At 43.0% G+C, this 21,200-nt stretch overlaps 1 protein-coding gene across 7 annotated transcripts in view; it reads left to right on the top strand.

Moving 5' to 3' along the window:
• TBC1D1 (TBC1 domain family member 1) overlaps positions 1–21,200 on the top strand; it is a 96,563-nt gene that overhangs the window by 15,702 nt on the left and 59,661 nt on the right. Inside the window, exon 1 of one of the 7 annotated variants that reach the window (XM_087965834.1) lies at positions 17,965–18,254. The exons of 5 other annotated variants lie outside the window; for them this stretch is intronic. In XM_087965834.1, coding sequence (XP_087821960.1) covers positions 18,225–18,254 — 30 coding nt within the window. In that variant the 5' untranslated portion in view covers positions 17,965–18,224. Of the gene's footprint in view, positions 1–17,964; positions 18,255–21,200 lie in introns of those variants that run through there. One more of the 7 variants, XM_087965833.1, reaches the window with a different exon arrangement.

Here is a 21,200-nt window from a genome sequence, read left to right as displayed (position 1 = left end):
CTCTATAGCAGGGGTGGGCAAACTACGGCCCGCGGGCCACATCCGGCCCGTTGGTCTGTCCAATGCGGCCCGCCCTGAAAAAAAATCACTGCCATTGGTCTGTCCAATCCGCCCGCCCCTGAAAAAAATCGCTGGGCGTGGCGTATTGCCCTGTGCCGCGTGGCCCCCAAAGCTGCAAAACTGCAGAGCGATCTAGGGTAGGAAAGAAAAGAAATTTGCAAAGGCCGCGGCTGGGAGTTCAAATCACCTTCAAGTGCAACCTCTCCGAAGGCGAGTCCCCGCCGATCCCCTTTTTTTGCCGGGCTTCCAGGCTTAAACTTTGCAAAGGCAAAGCTTGCAGGCTGGAGCGTCTTCCGCCGAGGAGTGGGAAGGGTTCCACCCGGCGGGCGGGCGGGCTGCTTGAGCCACCTAAAGCTAGGCCGCTGCTGGTGGAGCCTTGCCCTGCCTTGGTGCCCCGCTTCCGGCTTGGCGGTCCTGCTCGGACGGCACTTTAAAAGCCTGCTCCCAGCACCCGAGCAACTTCCCAGCAACTTTCGGCTTCGTTTTAACTCGCGGGCGCTCGCGCCTGGCCCGAGTCGCACGGCGGAGGGAAGCCTGGTGGGTGGGCGGGCAGGCGGGCTGCTTGGAGGAGGCAACCCGGCGGCGCTCCGGGCTTCCCCTCTGCCGTGCGGCTCGGGGCAAGGCGCAAGCGCCCGCGAGTTAAAACGAAGCCGAAAGTTGCTGGGAAGTTGCTCGGTTTCCGGGCTTCAGGGCTTTGCAAAGGCAAAGTTTGCAGGCTGGAGTGTCTTCCCGCCGAGGAGCGGGAAGGGTTCTGCCCGGCAGGCGGGCGGGCTGCTTGGAGCGGGCTGCCGTGCGGCTTGGGGCAAGGCGCAAGCGCCCGCGAGTTAAAACGAGCCGAAAGTTGCTGGGAAGTTGCTCGGATTTCCGGGCTTCCAGGCTTAAACTTTGCTCGGGCGGCACTTTAAAGCCTGCTCCCAGCACCCGAGCAACTTCCCAGCAACTTTCGGCTTCCTTTTAACTCATGGGCGCCGCGCCTGGCCCCGAGCCGCGGCGGAAGGAAGCCCGGGCGGGCGGGCGGGCAGGCTGTTTGGAGGAGGCTCCGGGCTTCCCCTCCGCCAGGTGCGAGCACCCGCGAGTTAAAACGAAGCCGAAAGTTTCTGGGAAGTTGCTCGGGTTTCCGGGGCTTCCAGGGCTTTGCAAAGGCAAAGTTTGCAGGCTGGAGCATCTTCCGCCGAGGAGCGGAAGAGTTCTGCCCGGAGGGTGGGCGGGCTGCTTAAACTTTGCTCGGGCGGCACTTTAAAGCCTGCTCCCAGCACCCGAGCAACTTCCCAGCAACTTTCGGCTTCCTTTAACTCGTGGGCGCTCGCGCCTGGCCCCGAGCCGCGCGGCAGAGGGGAAGCCCGGCAGGAGGGCGGGCTGCTTGGAGGAGGCGACCCGGCGGTGCTCCGGCAGCAGCAACAGGCAGTTTCGCCGGGCTCCGCTCAGGTGTTCGGCTGGGGCTGTCAGGAGTTACTACCGCCGGCGCAGCTCGTGCGGCTCCAGTCCCGCATTGCCTTGGGAAAGAAAAGGCAAAACCAGGAGCCGCTGAGCCTGAGCCTCCGTGCCGCTGCTCCCGTTGCAAAGCACCGCCGCGGCTCTTCCTTTTTGCCTTTCCCTTCCCGAGGCAACGCGGGACTGGAGCCGCGCGAGCCGCGTCGGCAGTAGCAACTCCTGACTCAGGGGCCTCCGAGGGAGGAGGAAGGAGGAGAAGAGGGGGAAGGGTGGGGGGGCAATTCCCAAAATCTTGTGCTGACCCGGCCCGTCTGTCAAATTTTAAAAGTCAATGCGGCCCCGAGCCAAAAAGTTTGCCCACCCCTGCTCTATAGCATTGTTTTGAGGGAAGGAGTTGAAACAGTTTATGTCCAGGATGTGAGGGGTCTGTAAATCTTTTCACAGCCCTCTTTTTGACTTGTGCAGTATACAGGTCCTCAATTATCCTCTGAAGAAATGATTATTGAAAAAATCTCTAAATGCGCAGAAATGGATAAATTGACTTTGGCGCTAAAAAACAAAGACACTTCACTATACTACGATAGCTGGAATTGTTGGTATAATTTGATTGACCAAAGATAAATTATATATCATAAGGCATAAAAGAAAAGTATCAACCCATAAAAACGAGGTAGCGATATAAGTTAAAAACAGGTGTGGTTATATGACACAAGGTTATGAAAACAAAAGAAGATCTTGCAAACTGTTAAAATAAGAAGTCTGTGTCTGTCTTGTTGGATTGCAGACCCAAACCAGACAGTTATAGAGGTGCAGATGACAGACTCAGTCATTCCTCTGGATCAGCAGCTCCTTGGGCAGTTTGAGCTTTCTGAGTTGGCGCAGAAAGAACATTCTTTGTTGTGCTTTTTTGATGACATTTTTTATGTTAGGTGTCCATTTTAGGTCTTGTGATATGATAAAACCTAGAAATTTGAAGGAACACACCTTTGATAGCCATGGGTGAAGCAAGCAATGGGGAGATGGTTGGGTATAGGATCGCCATAGCTCTATTCATCATTTTTAATTCTCTGCTGATGTGAATTGCTTTCGGCTGGCTCCTGCCAACATAAACAGGGCCCAAGCTAGCAAGGTTTCCAATTGCAATGCTGGGTCTGAAGTATTTCTTTCAGTTCTGCCAGGAGTCAGAAGTTGTTTTCATAGGCTTTTATAAACAAAATAGCTTTGCAAGTGTGTGGGATACTCTGTCGGTGGTGTATATTTAAAAATATTTGTTATAACTCTGGAGTTAATGCATAGTGATTCTCATACAGTTGCAAGATTTTGCAAATTAGGCATATTTGCAATCGACTGTATATCAGCAAAGGGATCTTTCCCCCACAATTACTAATTTGAGTGTGCCACCCCATAGCTTATATATCCTTTAATGAACTCCTCTTTAAATCCCAATAATCATTTAACTTGTAATTATTGCCTAAAAATTAATAATAATACTCTCCTAGCAACTACATAACATATATACCTTTTAGGTCAGATTCCGCATGGTACTTTCCCCTTCAATTACATAAAAATGTTTATAATTTCAAAAAGAAAAATTAATCTATTCAATTCATCGTAAAAACTGATATTAATCTCATTACAACAATCCTCATAATTCATTTCAATTATGTTCTATTAATACCTTAAATATAGTTAATAAGCTTGTCATAATTTCCTTTTTTTTCACATTTATTCCATTTATCTCTGTATATAATTTAACAAAAAGCAAACATTTCAATAACAAAAAAAAATATCAGTTCCGATCTTTCATTCTTTCATTGATTTTTTCTTGGATACTTAACATGTTGATAAAGAAGGATATCTGTAACTTCAAGGTTGAAATAAGGGATCTTTGGTTCTCTCTGGGCTTGGTTGTTTTCTTTACTTTTCATTACCCAAACTAGATAATATCAGCACACTGATGTCGTTACCTAGTTGGGTAATGAAACGTCTGCAAGGAAACAATCAAGCCCAGTGAGCCGTAAGGATCCCTCATGGATAGCATTATTTCCAAATTTTTCCTTAACATATCACCACAAACAAAGTAAAACAGGGCAAAAACTCACTTCACCCACATCTCACTTAGCAACAAAAATTTTGGGCTCCTGGGCTCCCGGTTTGAAGTCTCTTCGGAGACAGACAGAAATCCGCGATTGTGCACGGTTTCGGTCTGCGCTCACCGCTGGAGCGCCCCGAGCCGGCTGGTTTCGGGGCTAAGCCACCCCGTAGAGGTGGTGAAGAGGGGGGAGACTGCCAGCAGGGTTGAGGAGAGCCACATCTCTCCTCCTCAGCTGGCCATTACTCCCTTTCCCGAAGGTGGTTGCAGCGGTGGTCAGAAATGGCCACCACAAAGAAGAACTCGACCAGAAAAGAATGTGCAGGAGGAAGATAAGAAGTGAAAGTTTTGGCTGACTGGGTTAAATTGTAAAAGCAACAACTAAGGTACCCTGGAATTTAAACTTACAAAAAAATAACATCGCTCCCAAAGAAGAGTCGGAAGCAGCAAAGGAAAGTGAAAAGGGAAAGGTTTGGGGGTTTTTTTCTTCTCTTCCCTTCCCTATACTGACAACTATGAGAATTAAATAAGAAATCGGAAAAATCCGCTTTGACATCAACAGGCAATTAAGCTGGAAAATAAAACAAAATGTCAAAGGGATAATAAAGATTTCTGGACACTAAAAAAAATTTTTCATAAGCAAGAAGGGAGAGAGAAAGAATAAGGGCAGGATCTAGAAGAGGGAGGAGACTGCCTGGAATTAAAAAGAATCTACAGTAAAACTTCAATAAGACTTCTAAAAGATACATTTTAACTGAAACTTTGTAACTAAACAGTAACCCCAGGAAGAGAAAGTGAAAAAAAAGAGCAAAAAGAAACAGCCTGCGTGTATTTGGATTATTTGGTGATCTTTGGTTTCTTGGTTATTACATTTGAATGACTAAAATTAATCAGGTGGTTGTTTAAAAATTTATACAATGGCATCACTTTTAGATGAATTGAAAATGGAGCTTAAAAAGTACAAAGAAGATGCACAAGAAGGGAAGGGTTCTTTTGGCTTCATTTTTCAATTCTTAGAAAAGGAGATTTGGAACTATGAGAAACAACAAGAAACGTCTGCAAAACAAGAAGACTGGGACAAAGAAGAAGCCATCTTTAATGAACAAGTAATTCCATGTGGGGAAGAAAAAGGAAAGGGGGGGAAAGAGAATGGAGAATTTAAGACTTTAAAAAACAACCAAAGAAAAGAAAAATAATTCGAAAATAAGTATAATACTGGAAAGCAACAGAAAAGGGGAATACAGAAGAGAGAAATAGAGGTAGAGAGACAAGGGGGTAAAAAGGGGAGAGAGAAGAAGAGACAGAAGAAGGAAAGGAAAAGAAGTTACAAAGGACCGGAACAAGATATAGAGAAACAGGACCTATTTAGAGATAATGGGTGAAAATTTAACTGAAAAAGGGATTCTGTAAAGGTACATAAGATTGTATTGTTATATTAGTAATAGAAATAACTTTAGAAAATTGGAAACAATGTATGATTAAAATGAGGGATAAAATAGTGTAATTTAGTGAAATGTTTGTTAATAAAATAAGTGAAATAAAATAAATGAGAAAATTGAATTAGGAAGGAACGGGAACATCTTAATTAGTTAATGTTTTATAAAATATAAGTGAAGAGGGGGGGAATTAATTATGGAAAGCTTATAATTGTTCCCATAGAAGTATGATATTTAATTGAAAAGTAATGGTAAAGAAGTTAAGATTTTAATGAATATTAATATTAATGATAGAATTGAATTGGAATGGAAAGTGTTGTTTTAATTACATACATTTATAATTTTTTCTTTTTTTAAGAACATAGTGTGTATTTTAAGAATGTACCAAGCAGAATCTGAATGGAAGTTATGTATTATAGTGAATGTTATAACTTTAGGGTATATATTGAAGCCTAAATAAGAGTTAAATGGATAAACTTAAAAGATATAAAGGCCTCATACTCCAATCAGTAACTACAGGAGAAATTTTGTTTAATGAGAAAAGATAATAGATAATTGAAACAGGACAGACAAAAAATATAAATATAATGATTTGAATTGAGATGAGATAATTAAAATAAAATTGAGAAAATTAAAAGAGGGGAGAAGCTATGCTGAAAATGTAAAACAGTAATAAGATATGGAATAGAATATAAAAATGAGCATGAAGTCGAATTTGTGTCTGACCGAAGAAATGTAACCCGGGATTACGCTACTTTCAAAAAAGATGTTTTATTTGTATTTTTTTTTCTTTGTGAAAACTCAAATAAAATTTACAAAAAAAAATATATTTTGGGCTCCTTTGGGGTCGTAAGTCAAAAACCCACCTGTACTTGGAGTTCGAATTTTCCTGTTTTCTGTGTATATTATATACGGTTATTATCGTATCGCCAAATCCTCATCTTTTATCTGTGATGATCTCAAGATCTTGCTGGTTCAGAAGCTTAGGAATTATGAGGGGAAGATATTGATCGCTTTAATACCACTTTATGAGGCCTTGGTAAGGCCACACTTGGAATACTGCATCCAGTTTTGTTCGCCACAATGTAAAAAAGATGTTGAGACTCTAGAAAGAGTGCAGAGAAGAGCAACAAAGATGGTCAGGGGACTGGAGGCTAAAACATATGAAGAACAGTTGCAGGAACTGGGTGAAAAGAAGGACTAGGTGAGACATGATAGCAGTGTTCTAATATTTCAGGGGCTGCCCCAAAGAAGAGGGGGTCAAGCTATTCTCCAAAGCACCTGAAGGCAGGACAAGAAGCAACAGATGGAAACTCATCAAGGAGAGAAGCAACCTAGAAATAAGACATTTCCTGACAATTAGAACAATTAATCAGTGGAACAACTTGCCTCCAGAAGTTGTGAATGCTTCAACACTGGAGGTTTTTAAGAAGAGATTGGATAACCATTTGTCTGAAGTGGTGTAGGGTTTCCTGCCTAGGCAGGGGGTTGGACTAGGACTAGAATTCCAGGGGAGACAGGAGAGCAGTGTTCCAATATTTGAGGGGCTGCCACAGAGAGGAAGAAGGGGTCAAGCTATTTGTTAAAGCACTTGAAGGCCAGATAAGGAATAATGGATGCAAACTGATCAAGGAGAGATTCCTGGAAATAAGGAGAAACTTTCCGACAGTGAGAACAATCAATCCATGGAACAGAAGTTGCCTTTAGAAGTTGTGGGTGCTTCATCCCTGGAGGCTTTCAAGAAGAGACTGGACTTCCGTTTGTCAGAAATGGTGTAGGGTCTCCTGCTTGGGCGACGGGGGGTTGGACTAGATGACCTCCAAGGTCCCTTCCAACTCTGTTAATCTGTATCTGTGCATTCATCACCAATTTAGTCAGCCTTCATCATCAACAATCAAATGAAGACTGATTTTAGTGCTTTCTGGAGCTGTTTTCTCTATAGCTCTCCAGCTGATCAGTCTGTTCTTATTGCTTTATATACTGTAAAGTTTTTAACCCACCTAATAAACTAATCAGGAATAGAATAGAATAGAATAGAATAGAATAGAATAGAATAGAGAATGAAATGGGATGGGATGGAATGGGATGGAATAGAAGAGAATAAAAGAGAACAGAAGAATGAAGAATGAAGAATATGGAATGGGATGGAATAGAATAATATAGAATAGAATAAGAAGAGAAGAGAATAAGAAGAGAAGAGAATAAGGAAAAAAATAGAATAGAGAATAGAATAGAATAGAATAGAGAATGAAATGGAATGGGATGGGATGGGATGGGATGGAATAGAAGAGAATAGAAGAGAACAGAAGAATGAAGAATAAAGAATATGGAATGGAATAGAATAGAATAGAATAGAATAGAATAATATAGAATAGAATAAGAATAGAATAGAATAGAATAGAATAGAATAGAATAGAATAGAATAGAATAGAATAGAATAGAATAGAATAGAATAGAATAGAATAGAATAGAATAGAATAGAATAGAATATGAAATGGGATGGGATGGGATGGAATAGAAGAGAATAGAAGAGAACAGAAGAATGAATAAAGAATATGGAATGGAATAGAATAGAATAATATAGAATAGAATAAGAATTAGAATAGAATAGAATAGAATAGAATAGAATAGAATAGAATAGAATAAGGAAAAAATAGAATAGAGAATAGAATAGAATAGAATAGAATAGAATAGAATAAGGAAAAAATAGAATAGAGAATAGAATAGAATAGAATAGAATAGAATAGAATAGAATAGAATAGAATAGAATTCTTTATTGGCCAAGTGTACACAAGAAATTTGTCTTTGGTGCATCTGCTCTTAGCGTACCTAAAAAGAAAAGAAACTAATTACTTTTCCTTCCTTTATAGATAATGGAGCACATTTGTGCTTCTGAATAACTTATTCGATGACATCATGCGATCTAAATTAATCTGCCTTGGATGTTTTTTTGGGTTTTTTTGCTGACTGAAGCATAACAAGAGTTGAGAGCATGATGTTATTTCCATTTCTTAAGGGAATTAAACTGACTTGATTGATGGGCTCATGAAACCTGAGTGGAGTTTAGTTATGAAGCAGGACGCATGTGCTTCCTGGGGGGAAGAGGTGTTTAAAGTTTAGGTCACTCTGTATGTTATCATTCTCATTTTCTATACAATTATTGTCTATGGCTTTCCAGCTTTAAACTTAAAGGGGAAATCTATTTATATGACAGAATAACAAAATAACAGAGTTGGAAAGGACCCGTCCAATCTCTTCTTTCAGTATTAGAGCACCCACAACTTTTGGAGGCAAATTGTCCCACTGGTTAATTCTTCTAACTGTCAGGAAATTTCTCCTTAGTTCTACATTGCTTCTCTCCTTGATTAATTTCCATCCGTTGCTTCTTGCCCTGCCTTCTGGTGCTTTGAAAAATAAATTGACTCCCTCTTCTTTGTGGCAACCTCAGAGATTTTGGAAGACCGCTATCATCAGCTTCGAGGCTACCACTCTTACCGGGAAAAGAAGGCTGGGGGTGATGCGCGCAAGTGAGGTTAGTTAGTGGATGGTATCCCCCGAAAATAAGACCTGGTGCCGTTTTTGATGGCAAAACATATTATAAGACAGGGTCTTATTTTCGGGGAAACACGGTATGTACATGAATGTTATAGATGTGTACACTTTTGAGAGAAGGCAGTGGGATTTCATTTTTAATGTGCGCCAGTGTGATGATAAAGGTTATCTTATCTCAGTCCAAAGAAGAAAGAGGAGTGGAGAAAGCACTTCAGAAAAGAGCTTCTCATTTCTCGGGTTTCCGGCCTGAGTAGGGGCTGGACTAGAACAGGGGTCGCCAACCTTTTGGACCTCAGGGACCACCAAACTCATAATTTTAAATCCCGGGGACCATTAATATGAATTTGACTGATGGTGGCTTGCTGACGTTGGTGGGAGAGAGAGAGAGAGAGAGAGAGAGAGAGAGAGATCTGATCTAACCTCTCTCTCTCTCTCTCTCACACACACACACACACACATACACACAGAGGCAGGGGTGGGATTCAAATTTCTTAACTGGTTCTGTGGATGTGGCCTAATTTGTGGATGTGGCTTGGTGATCATGTGACTGGCTGGGCATGGCTTGTATGCAAACATTATAAATATTGATGTAAATATTGATTTTTTTTATTTAAAAAAAGAGCAACTTTTACCCCAAATCAGGCAAATCAGGCAGGCAGATTGAGTTGCTCACAGAATCACAGATTCACTCAGAGATCTATCTTTCTGCCATCAGCTACCTGAGTCTGCACTGAATAATAGAAGCTTCAGTCCTAAGGAAGGTCTAAAGATCTAGAGATTAGCTAGAAAGCAAGAAATCCAACAATTTCCTGCTTTCTAGCTAATCTAAATCTCCCGGCACAGCAGAACAGTTGACGGTCAGGTGGGGGGGAAAAGGAAAAATAGTAACTTAGCAGGCAAGTTTTCCAGGTGAGAAGTGAGTGGGCGGGAAGGGTTCCCGCAGGCCATGTGGGCGGCACAGCCTTGTGTTCCCGCGCAGCCTGGATTAATTGCTTTGGGGGGTGCTCTGGGGATGACGTTTCTCTGGGGCCCACCAAAAAATTTTCACAGACCACTAGTGGGCTGTGACCCACTGGTTGGCGACCACTGGACTAGATGACCTCCTTCCAACTTTGTTCTGTTATTCTCTGGAAAGTCAAGTTTAACAGAGGGGGGAACATGCTTTTCAGTCTTGCAAGACTTTGAGGTAACGAAGACAGGAAACCAAAAAGACGAGTACTACTATTGTAAGGTTGCAGTAACCAAATTTTGCAAGCTTTCAGCTAGAATTCTGGGCCTCTGTAGAAAATGGATTGCAGGCTCTAAAAGCTGGTGGAGGGGTGAAGTTTTGAACGAATTGGTGTTGTCAGATTCTGAGACTACATTCTCAGGGGGGAAAAGAACATTAACATCTGAGCTAGCAAGGCTGGGAGTTCAAGTCCAGCCTTAGCCATGAAAGCCAGCTGGGAGAAGACACTCTGTTTCAGGCCAACGCAGGGTTGTTATTGTGGAAGGGGGGGGGAAAAAGAGGAGGAAATTGTGTTGGATATGTTTGCCACTTTGAGTTATTTGTAAAAAAATAAAATAAAGGCAGGAGACAAAATTATTTCACGAGGAATCGAGTCGTCACATTCGGACTCAACTATATCTCAGTTGTTCCCACACAAAACCAAAACAAAAGTTTATGCTTGTTGTTGGTAGGCTGCATTTTTTTTACTCAGTTGCAGGTCATAATATTTGTTTACCTTGAAAAGGGCAATTTTAGATGTTATGGAACCCGTCTCCCAAAATTTTCCATCTCCCAATGAGGTTTACCTGGATTTATCACAAGGGTTTACTGTATATGTGAAATGCCAACAATATGGTTTTGTGTGTGTGTGTGTCTACTACATATTTATTCTTCTGGAGGAAGTGGCTCTCAGCTTTGCGAGAAAACACAGCTGTAGTTCTCCAGGGTTCTTGTTTGCACCCCTACTGAATGTGTGTGTGTGTGTGTGTGTGTGTGTGTGTATGTGTGTCTATGTGTGTGTTAATGGGATAATCAGCCTGAAGTATTCTACTAGAAGCCCAGAAGTTTGGGAGTTCTGTCTTAGCTGTTCCCATAACTGCAGTTTTACAGAATAACAGAGTTGGAAGGGACCTTTGAGGTCTTCTAGTCCAACTCCCTGCTCATACAGGAAACAAATGGGCTATCCAATCTCTTCTTAAAAACTTCCAGTGTTGGAGCGTTCACAACTTCTGGAGGCAAGTTGTTCCACTGGTTAATTGTTCTCACTGTCAGGAAATTTCTCCCTGGTTCTAGGTTGCTTCTCTCCTTGATTAGTTTCTACCCATTGCTTCTTGTCCTGCCTTCAGGTGCTTAGCTTGGCTTCCTCTTCTTTGGGGCAACCCCTGAGATTTTGGAAGACTGCTACTATTATCTCCCCCGTATTCTTTATTTTCATCAGACTAGACCAGGGGTGGGCAAACTATGGCCCGTGGGCCACATCCGGCCCATTGGTCTTTTTAATCCGGCCCGCCGAAGATTGGTACAGAATTAAGGTTTGATGTGAATGATTGAATGATTGCATTCATTTGATTTTGACTTGTAATGACAGGCATTTCGACACCAGGTGGCGGCCCGTCTGTCAAATTTTAAAAGTCAATGAGGCCCCCGAGCCAAAAAGTTTGCCCACCCCTGGACTAGACATACCCAGTTCCAGCAACCGTTCTTTATATGTTTTAGCCTCCAGTCCCCTGGTCATTTTTGTTGCTCTTCTCTGCACTTTTTCTACAGTCTCAACATCTTTTTTTACATCGTGGTAACCAAAACTGGATGCAGTATTCCAAGTGTGGCCTTACCAAGGTCTTATAAAGTGGCACGAACACTTCATGTGATCTTGATTCTATCCCTCTGTTAATGCAGCCTAGACAGGTAATGGGAGCTCACTCTGTTACGCGGAGCTAGGGATTCGAACCGCTGAACTGCTGACCCTTCTGATCGACAAGCTCAGCGTCATAGCCACTGAGCCACCACATGCCTTAACTCTTATCTGATATATTGGCTTTTTGGCAGCTGCAGCACACGGCTGGCTCATATTTAAGTGATTGTCGTGATATCATTCCTGGGATCTGTTAGCGTTACTTTCCCAGTTTAAGAATCACCACACCAAGTGGTCCTAACACCACTGGAACTACCTTGGCCTTTACTTTCTACAACCTCTCTAGATCTTCCTTCAGGACCTTCTCCTTCTCCAGCTTCGCATAGTTCTTCTTCCTGATGTTGCCATGACTTGGCACTACTACGTCTATCGCCACCGCTGTCTTCTGGTTCTTGTTTGGTACGAGGGTGTCTGGTTGATTGGTTAGTACCTGTCTGTTTGTCCGGTTCTGAAAGTCCCACCGGATCTTAGCTTTCTTATTCTCCATGACCTTTTGTGAGTTCTCCCACATAGACTTAGGAGGAAAGCATCAGAAGATCAGAAGATGGTTCAGTAGCTAAGATGCTGAGCTTGTCGATCAAAAAGGTCGGCGGTTTGAATCCCTAGCACCGCATCATGGAGTGAGCTCCTGTTACTTGTCCCAGCTTCTGCCAATGAAGAAGGTCCTTGGGATTCATTCTTGGTCATAACCGCAGCATGGACTTCTCAGTCTGAAACGTTGAGATGATGTAACAGCATCTGCTTTCCATGGGAATGTGCTTTATGAATGCAACTTATAAGTCACCTTGATTAATGATTGAAATCGTTGCCCTTATTAACTATTAATTGGGTGGGCAGGCATCCATCTTTTGTGATTTTGGACCTAGGATGATGATTAAGATGATTTATTACTCGTGTCTATATACAATAATCTACTCAAGTAATGGTCAGCATTAGACTGACCCTAGAGAAGAGTTAAGGGATGTGGTGGCTCAGTGGATAAGATGCTGAGCTTGTCAATCAGAACGTTCGGCTGTTCGGCTGTTCGAATCCCTAGCGCCGCATAACGTAGTGAGTTCTCATTCCTTGTCCCAGCTTCTGCCAACCTAGCAGTTCAAAAGCATGTAAAAATGCAAATAGAAAAATAGGGACCACTTTGGAGGAAAGGTAACAGCGTTCTGTGTGCCTTCGGTGTTTAGTCATGCCAACCACATGAATCACGGAGAGTCCTCAGACAGTGCTGGCTCTTCGGCTTTCTAACAGAGATGAGCATCACCCCCTAGAGCCAGAAATGACTGGCACATAGGTGAGAGGGGAACCTTTACCTTTACCTTATCAGAAGAAGAAGAAGAAGGAAAGAATCAAAGCACAAGAGGGCAGAACAAGACACAGTGGATGGAAACCCATCAAGGAGAGAAGCAACTTGGAATTAAGGAGAAATTTCCTAACAGTGAGGACAATTAACCAGTGGAACAGAAGTTGCCTCTAGAAGTTGTGGGTGCTTCATCACTGGAGTTTTTAAAGAGGAGACTGGACAGCCACTTGCCTCAACCTATATAGGGTCTCCTGCTTGAGCAGGGGGCTGGACTAGAAGACCTCCAAGGTCCCTTTCAACTCTATACTGATTAATTGGATCTAGCCCATATGCTATACAGATCTCCCTATATACCAGGGGTCTTCAAACTAGACAGCTTTAAGACTTGTGGACTTCAACTCCCAGAATTCCTCCTCCTGTCATGTTAGCTCAGGAATTCTGGGAGTTGAAGTCCACAAGTCTCAAACTTGTCAAGTTGGAAGACCCTTGCTATACACAAATGCCAGCTACTTGGTTGTGCTGTTTAGTGCATGTTGTTCCAGAGGTGGTCTTCAGAAGGTTGTGACCAGTTCTGGAGAACCAGTAGTGGAAATTGTGAGTAGTTTGGAGAACTGGCAAATCCCACCTCTGACTGGCTCCACTCCATCTCTTCTCTGCCTCCCGAGTCCCAGCTGATCGGCTGAGTCTTCTTTTGTTAGTGGGGTGGGGAGGGAATGGGGATTTTACAGTAACCTCCCCTCAGGAATGGGGAGGGAATGGGATTTTGCAGTATCCTTCCTCTGCCATGCCCACCAAGCCATGCCCACAGAACCGGTAGTAAAAATTTTGGAATCCCACTACTGTGCTGTTCCTACCTGCATCTTACACCTTGCCACAGTCAAACATACTGTGATGACCCAGGGTGGGATACAAAAGCAACACAGGCACAAAAACAGGTGAAGTCCCTTTAATTCCTTCAACTTGTCCTCCAAGGTCCAAATATCCTTGGCTGGAGACAAAAAACTCCCCCCACAAACAGTTGCAAAAAGGAGGAAATGCCGTCCAAACTAAAAATACCTATAAATTATAAATAGAAAAAAACAACACAAACCACGCTGAAGCAATTAAGGAGACAAGGCAGGATAAGGGCTTGAAGTCGTCCACAGATATCAAAACACACACTGGGAAGGACGCCAAACTCAGATAAAAACGGACAGACTAGAAATATTTTCACGCTTTGTTTCCAGCACTGGCCCATGCGTAATCCGTCCTTTTAAACAGTCCTTACAGCTGCAGCCCATGAAGGGGATCAAGGCCCTTTCTCCCCTGTAAACCATGCCATTCACGTTTCTCCCTTATCCTTTTCTCCCTGCGTGGCCTAGGATGAAGAGGGGATGGGCTTGAGTCTTCCTCTGACTGCCCAGCCAGCCTCTGCCCTTCCCCAGCCTCCTCCACAACCTCTGGAGCCACAATTCCACTCCCTGCCGGCTGTTCCTCCTCTCCCTCGGCGTCAGTCTTCAACAGAGGCATGACACATACACACATTGTTATGACCAGATAAATGCACCCTATTGTGCTAATTCCATTTTAAGAGGCCATCAGGATTGTCTGTCCTGGGCAGTTTGGATTCTCTCAAGCATTTTGGAATCGTTCTACAGCCCAGACAAGGAAGCAGAAGTGAAATGGGCAAGAGTTTGGTCTGTTTCACTTCTCTTTTGACCGGGGAATCCTGATCGTTAAGGTCCACATGTCTTAAAATTTGTCCACTCTAGGAAACGCTGCTCTATTCGTCTTATAGAAGAGTGTTTCACAACCCTGGTAATTTTAAGATACCCAGACTTGCTGGCTGGGGAATTCTGAAAGCGGAAAGCCAAATGTCTTAAATCTTGTCACGATAAAGGGTATAAACTGATTTAGCGTATAACTCTCCTCTTCAGCCAGCCAGGGACACAGAACCGTGTTTACAGCTTCTGGAAAAAGCATTTACTAGACAAAATCTGTTCATTCTCACATTTAGCAAAAGGCTTTTAAGTGAAGCAGAAGAATGGCGACTTGGCAGCTTCCCCTACTTTAAAGTAACTGCAGAGACATTTAGAATAGAATGGAAGGGAAGGGAAGGGAAGGGAGAGGAGAGACCTTGGAGGTCTTCTAGTCCAGTGGTCGCCAACCAGTGGGAGAAAATTTTGGTGGTCCGCAGAAAAATGTCAGCCCCAAAGCAATTAATTCAGGCTGCACGGGAACACAAGGCTGTGCTGCCCACAAGGCTTGCATCGCTTGCATTGCAAACAACACGAGGTAGTGAGGAGAGGGGAGAAGGGACGGACGGGGGGAATTTGTGCCTCTCACCCCACGCTCCTAGCCTGGCCACCAGGCTGCTTCTTTCCGCTTCTTTCTTCTTCTGCTTTTGGCTGCATGCAAGGAAAGCAGCAGAAGTCTTTCTTTTTCTCCCCCAAACTCCGCCAGAAATGAGTCTTTGGGACCCTGCAGGGCCTCCTGCTCCAAGAGGCTGTTCCGGCAAAGACTCATTTCTGGCGGAGTTTGGGGAAGAGAAAGAAAGACTTCTGCTGCTTATGCTGCTTTCCTTGCATGAAGCCAAAAGTCTCTCTCTCTCCCTCCCCTGAGAATGGAGCTGGAGACGGTATCCTGCGATCCCAAATAAAGAATGATCGATCGGTAGGAAAAAGGGATGGGGAATTTTTCTGCAGACTTTTTGGGGGATTTTCCCAGGGTCTCTGATGCACGGGATTTAAAATTATGAGTTTGGTGGTCCCTGAGGTCCAAAAAGTTGGCAACCCCTGCCCTATACCATTTCAGACAATCTCTTGTCCAATCTCTTCTTAAAAACTTCCAGTGTTGGAGCACCCACAACTTCTGAAGGCAAGTCCTTCCAGCAATTAATTATTTTCACTGTCAGGAATTATTTCCTTATTTCTAGGTTGTTTCTCAGTGTCCTCAGAGTGACCTGAGCAGTGCCAATGGGTGTGGAGTTTTCTTGGACCAAAGAGTTTAATTGCACCATCTGGTGAGCCTGAGGATGCAGACAAACCTCCAAGCGGCCTCAACGGCTCTCTCAAAAGGATGCAAATGACCAGCTGTCTGCAAGGAATATCAGTCCTTCCGTTCCCCACCATGCAGTCGGAGCTGAAGAAGCTTCTGGGATGAGGAGCGAAACAGCTTCAAAAGCAAAACCAGAAAGTCCAGTTGCCCCCTGAAAAAGCAGAGCCATGTTGGATAACCATTTGTCTGAAGTGGTGTAGGGTTTCCTGCCTAAGCAAGGGGTTGGACTAGAAGACCTCCAAGGTCCCTTCCAACTCCTAGTCTAGTCTAGTCCAGTCCAGTCCATTCATTTTTCTATTCTATTCTATTCTATTCTATTCTATTCTATTCTATTCTATTCTATTCTATTCTATTCTATTCTATTCTATTCATGGCCTGGATGACTGAGAATCCCCATAAACACATATGCTGTTGTGTTCTTTTCTTTTTATTGTCATGAACAACACACAGTAAGGTTTTACAAAATAAGCCATCTCAACTTTCCTTTTTCCTGGTTTTTTTTTTTTTTTTTTGCCTCTTCAGCTTTGCTTTCTGATAAACATCCACCTGTGTTGATTTAGAAAGCTGCCAAAATCTGTAGCATGATGCACTGTCTGCACATCAATGCTCACCCCAGAGTGGTCTTAATGAACAGTTTGAGCAGTATGCGGCTCAGCCAGTACATTTGGTTGTTTTCTTGCTAGTCTCTCCCTAATGGTGTTGCTTAGCTTGGGGAATGAAACGTCTGCAAGAAAACAACCAAACTCAAGAGAGCACCGAGGAGCCCTGAGCTACGAATATTCCCCTTTATTGGAGCCATTATATCATTCGGCCTGATTGAAGGCTGGACAATTCTCAGTATTTCAATTAGGAAACATCCAAAACAATGAAATTGCCATCCATTAATAATATCCCCTGACAATTCTACCTCTGCTTTGTACGTGGCTTTGTGATTTAGCAGGGGAAATATTTGCACAATGTAACGATGCACTGATGATGTTACCTAGTTTGGTAAGAAAACGTCTGCAAGGAAAACCACCAAGCTCAGAGAGCACCAAGGACCTCACAGTCCTCCTCCACCAACACCACCTTCTCCTCTTCCTCCTGCAAACCCCTCTCCCTTCTAACCCTGACTATGTTACCTAGTTTGGTAATGAAACGTCTGCAAGGAAAACTACCAAGCCCAGAGAACGCCAAGGACCTCACAGATCTTACCACAGCATAACAATTTACGCTTTCTCCTTCTTAAAGAGGCAAAACTGGTTTAGGGGCTGGTGGGAGGGGGAGGGGTTATTTTATTTTATTTTTTATTTATTTTTCCCATTTCTGAACCACCCATCTCCCTTCAAGGATGGATGCAGGCAATTTTTATTTTTATTATTATTATTAGTTAATCTTTAGTGAGATTTACAGCCTTTGGGGCTGGTTGATAACTCAGCAGCTCGAGTCCTCACCAAGGACCTAGGAACTGTTCAAGTAGCGTCGGAGGATTTAAGCTGTTCCAAGTAGGGTGGGGTGTTTTTTTTTAGAATCAGGGTATTCAAGTCTGATAAATTCAGAATTTCCAAATAGCGAGGAAGCCCTTTCGGGGCCACCTCCAAGGACTCCAATTACAATTGGGATAACACACGATTTCTTTTTCCAAAGTCGCTCAACTTCCATTTGTAAGTCCCGATAGTTTGAGATATTTTTCTTGCTGTGCGTCTACAATTCATGAATCACCAGGTATTGCAATGTCAATGAACCAAACCTTTTTTTTTCCCAACTATTATTATGTCAGGCGTGTTGTGGGCCAAGTGCCTGTCAGTCTGAATTCTGAAGTCCCACAAGATGATGATGATGATGATGATGATGATGATGATGATCTTCTGCGCAAAGTCCTAGCAACTGCTAGCTGCCCGTTTCTTTTAAAGCAGGGCTTATGAATGCTGCCTTTCATCCCAGCAGGCTTTAAAAGTTGCCAGTCTATGTTCCTAATCTTTTTTTTTTTTTTTTTCACCCTGCCTTGGCGTGCCCCTGCATGTTCCTTCAACCACCAGCTGCTAAATTTCACAATTTCCTGACCGGTCCACAGGGCAGTCTTTGTTTGTCCTCCTTCCTCCTCTTGAGAAGGAGAGGGGTGGAGTTGTCTTTTTGAAAGAGCCAACGGGAGGTCTCTACTAGCCTTGGTCCCGCCCCGTCTCTCTTGCATTCAGGGAGAGCCCATGGAGTAGTGAGCTCAGAGTTGCTTTTGAAGGAGGAAGCTAACGTATTCCTCCTTTGCAACACACACACACACACACACACACACACACACACACACTTTGGGAAAGCAATGCTTCCTGGTCCCTCTGGAAAGCAGTCGATGCTCGAGACAGATGTGGGAGACCAAAGTCTGACCAAGAAGAAGAGAAGACAGTTGGGATTGGAGCTGGCCAGCCTCGGTTGGCTTTCCTCTTGTTAGGATGTCTCCCTTGTTTAACTGGGTAGCAAAGGTAGGATTTATTTTCTTGGCTGGATCTTCTTTGTTTCCAGAACAGGGGAGGTTTGATTTCTGGAAGCGCCCAGAAGAGAAGAGGAGAAATTCTGTTGGAGAGCAAAGCTGGAAGACCATAAATACCTCAACTCCAGGGATAGCAAATCCATCGATGGGCGATGGGTTTCCTTTGAAGTGGCAGAATTTACAGCCCTGGCTTTCTTTTAAAAAAACCTGGGTGCAAAGGAGGGAATTGCATATCATTGCCTCCTTGAATAAATTTGACACGGTTGCATTGCACGTAAGGTGGGTTTTTACAGGGTTGAATTTGAAGCGGGCCATTCTTGTTTTGTTTCCGACAAAAGTTGCTTTTTGTGGTTTTGGAAAGGTGAAAAATTGGGGTGGGGGTGGGGGGTGGGGATAAAATGTAATTCGTGGGACAGAAGTGGCCAAAGCCAAACAAAAAACAGGAAAGCTGGAGGTTTTAAATCAGTGCTTAGAAGATTTTATAGTCTTTTCATTCGTTTTTTTTGTTTTAAGTTAGTACGGAAGATCGGGGTGATTTTGCATGCAGTGATATTTTACTCACTCTCCAAAGGTTCATACATTTCAAGCCAACTTTGAGATACTGCGTGAATAAACCTGGATTTTTACATCGTGGAATTAAAACATTTTTCCTTCTCCCGATGTCCCTTCTGTGACAATGACAATTGAAAAGCTGAGCCAGTAGTTCAAATATATATATATATTTGAACTATGTATATATAAATTTGAACTTCTGGCTCAGCTTTTCAGTTTTGGTCATTGTAATAATTGCGTGTGTGTGTGTGTGTGTGTGTGTGTTTAATGCATATATTTTTTTTACTGAAGAAAAACTTGATCGTTGGTCAAGTATCTGTGCAGTTGTCAAGGTCAAAAATTTAACTCCTTTCTTGACTTCTTATTCTGTCTGTAGATTGCTTGACTGCAAAAAAAAATACGATTCTGTTAAATGTGATCGTCTGAAGCAATTTTGTATTGCTATTGTCTAATGTCTTAATAGAGTCTTAATAGAAAGTCTTAATAGAAAGGGTGGGTCCTGTACTTCAGATTAGCTGTCCATTGTCCCTCCTGTTTTATTTTTATTTTATTTTATTTTTTTCCTCGAATTTCAGAAGAAAAAGCTGTACGCTCTCTAGCATCACACCGGAGTTTTCTTTAAGCTTTGACCCTCCAGATTCCAAATTTTGATAGGACTCTTAAGATTACAACATGGCTAAAATAAGCCTCTTATTGCTGACAAATAATGAAACTTTATGCCCAGCAGATAATTTTCTGTCGACAGTTCAAACTTTTTAGATAGGTCTCTAATCCAGAATTTATCTTCCAAGATTTCTCTGCCTTTTCAAATGAATGGATACTTATCCTTTCTTGGGGGTATCTTGACATGATCGGTCTCACTCATAAATGAACCACTATAGAATGTTAAATACTAGGGTTGAAAAAGACCTCAGAGACCTTCAAGGCAGGAGGCCTTATCTTATTCTGTCTATTTTTGAAAACCTCCAGCCATGGAGCATCCAACAACTCCAGGAGACAAGCCCTTCCATTGATTGCCAGGAAATTTTACCTTAAATTCTAGGTTAGATCTCTCCTTAACAAACTTCCACCCACTATTTCTTGGTGCTTTGGTGCCGGCCACCAGTTGCCACCTGATCAGATTCAGCCCTAACAGGGTATACAGAATAACAGAGTTGGAAGGGACCTTGGAGATCATATAGTCCAACCCCCTGCTCAGCAGGAAACCATACACCAGGGGTGTCCAACCTTGGCAACTTTAAGACTTGTGGACTTCAACTCTGGGAGTTGAAGTCCACAAGTCTTAAAGTTGCCAAGGTTGGACACCCCTGCCATACACCATTTCAGACAAACAGTTGTCCAATCTCTTCTCGAAAACCTCCCGTGTTGGAGCCTTCACAACCTCTGGAGTCAAATTGTTCCACTGATTAATTGTCCTCCCTGTCAGGAAATTTCTTGTTAGTTGTAGGTTGCTTTTCTCCTTGGATAGTTTCCATCCATTGCTGCTTCTCCTGCCTTCTAGTGCTTTGGAGAATAGTTTGACTCCCTCTTCTTTGTGGCAACCTCTTAGATAGATAGCATCAACAGATAGAATCAAGATCACGTGAAGTGTTCGTACCACTTTATGAGGCCTTGGTAAGGCCACCCTTGGAACACTGCATCCAGTTTTGGTTGCCATGATGTAAAAACGATGCTGAGACTCTGGAAAGAGCGCAGAGAAGAGCAGTGAAGAGGATTAGGGGACTGGAGGCTAAAACATATGAAGAACGGTGGCTGGAACTGGGTATGTCTAGTCCAGGGGTGTCCAACCTTGGCAACTTTAAGAGTTGTGGAGTTGAAGTCCACAAGTCTTAAAGTTGCCAAGGTTGGACACCTCTGGTCTAGTCTAATCAAAAGAAGGACTAGGGGAGACATGATAGCAATGTCCCAGGGGCTGCCCCAAAGAAGAGGGAGTCAAGCTATTCTCCAAAGCACCTGAGGGCAGGACAAGAAGCAATGGGTGGAAACTAATCAAGGAGAGAAGCAACTTAGAATTAAGGAGGAATGTCCTGACAGAACAATTAATCAGTGGAACAACTTGCCTCCAGAAGTTGTGAATGCTCCAACGCTGGAATTTTTTAAAAAGATGTTGTACAACCATTTGTCTGAAGTGGTGTAGGGTTTCCTGCCTAAGCAAGGGGTTGGACTAGAAGACCTCCAAGGTCCCTTCCAACTCCTAGTCTAGTCTGGTCCAGTCCAGTCCAGTCCATTCATTTTTCTATTCTATTCTATTCTATTCTATTCTATTCTATTCTATTCTTATTCTTATTCTTATTCTTATTCTTATTCTTATTCTATTCTATTCTATTCTTATTCTTATTCTTATTCTTATTCTTATTCTTATTCCTATTCTTATTCTTATTCTTAT

This window comes from Notechis scutatus, chromosome 4 (genome assembly GCF_049901735.1).
Source record: "Notechis scutatus isolate UNSWTSFEM ecotype Mainland chromosome 4, rNotScu1.2, whole genome shotgun sequence".
In the NCBI taxonomy this organism is placed as follows: domain Eukaryota; kingdom Metazoa; phylum Chordata; class Lepidosauria; order Squamata; family Elapidae; genus Notechis; species Notechis scutatus.
The sequence above is the reverse complement of the archived record's forward strand: the minus strand, read 5'-3'. Positions and strand labels throughout refer to the sequence as shown.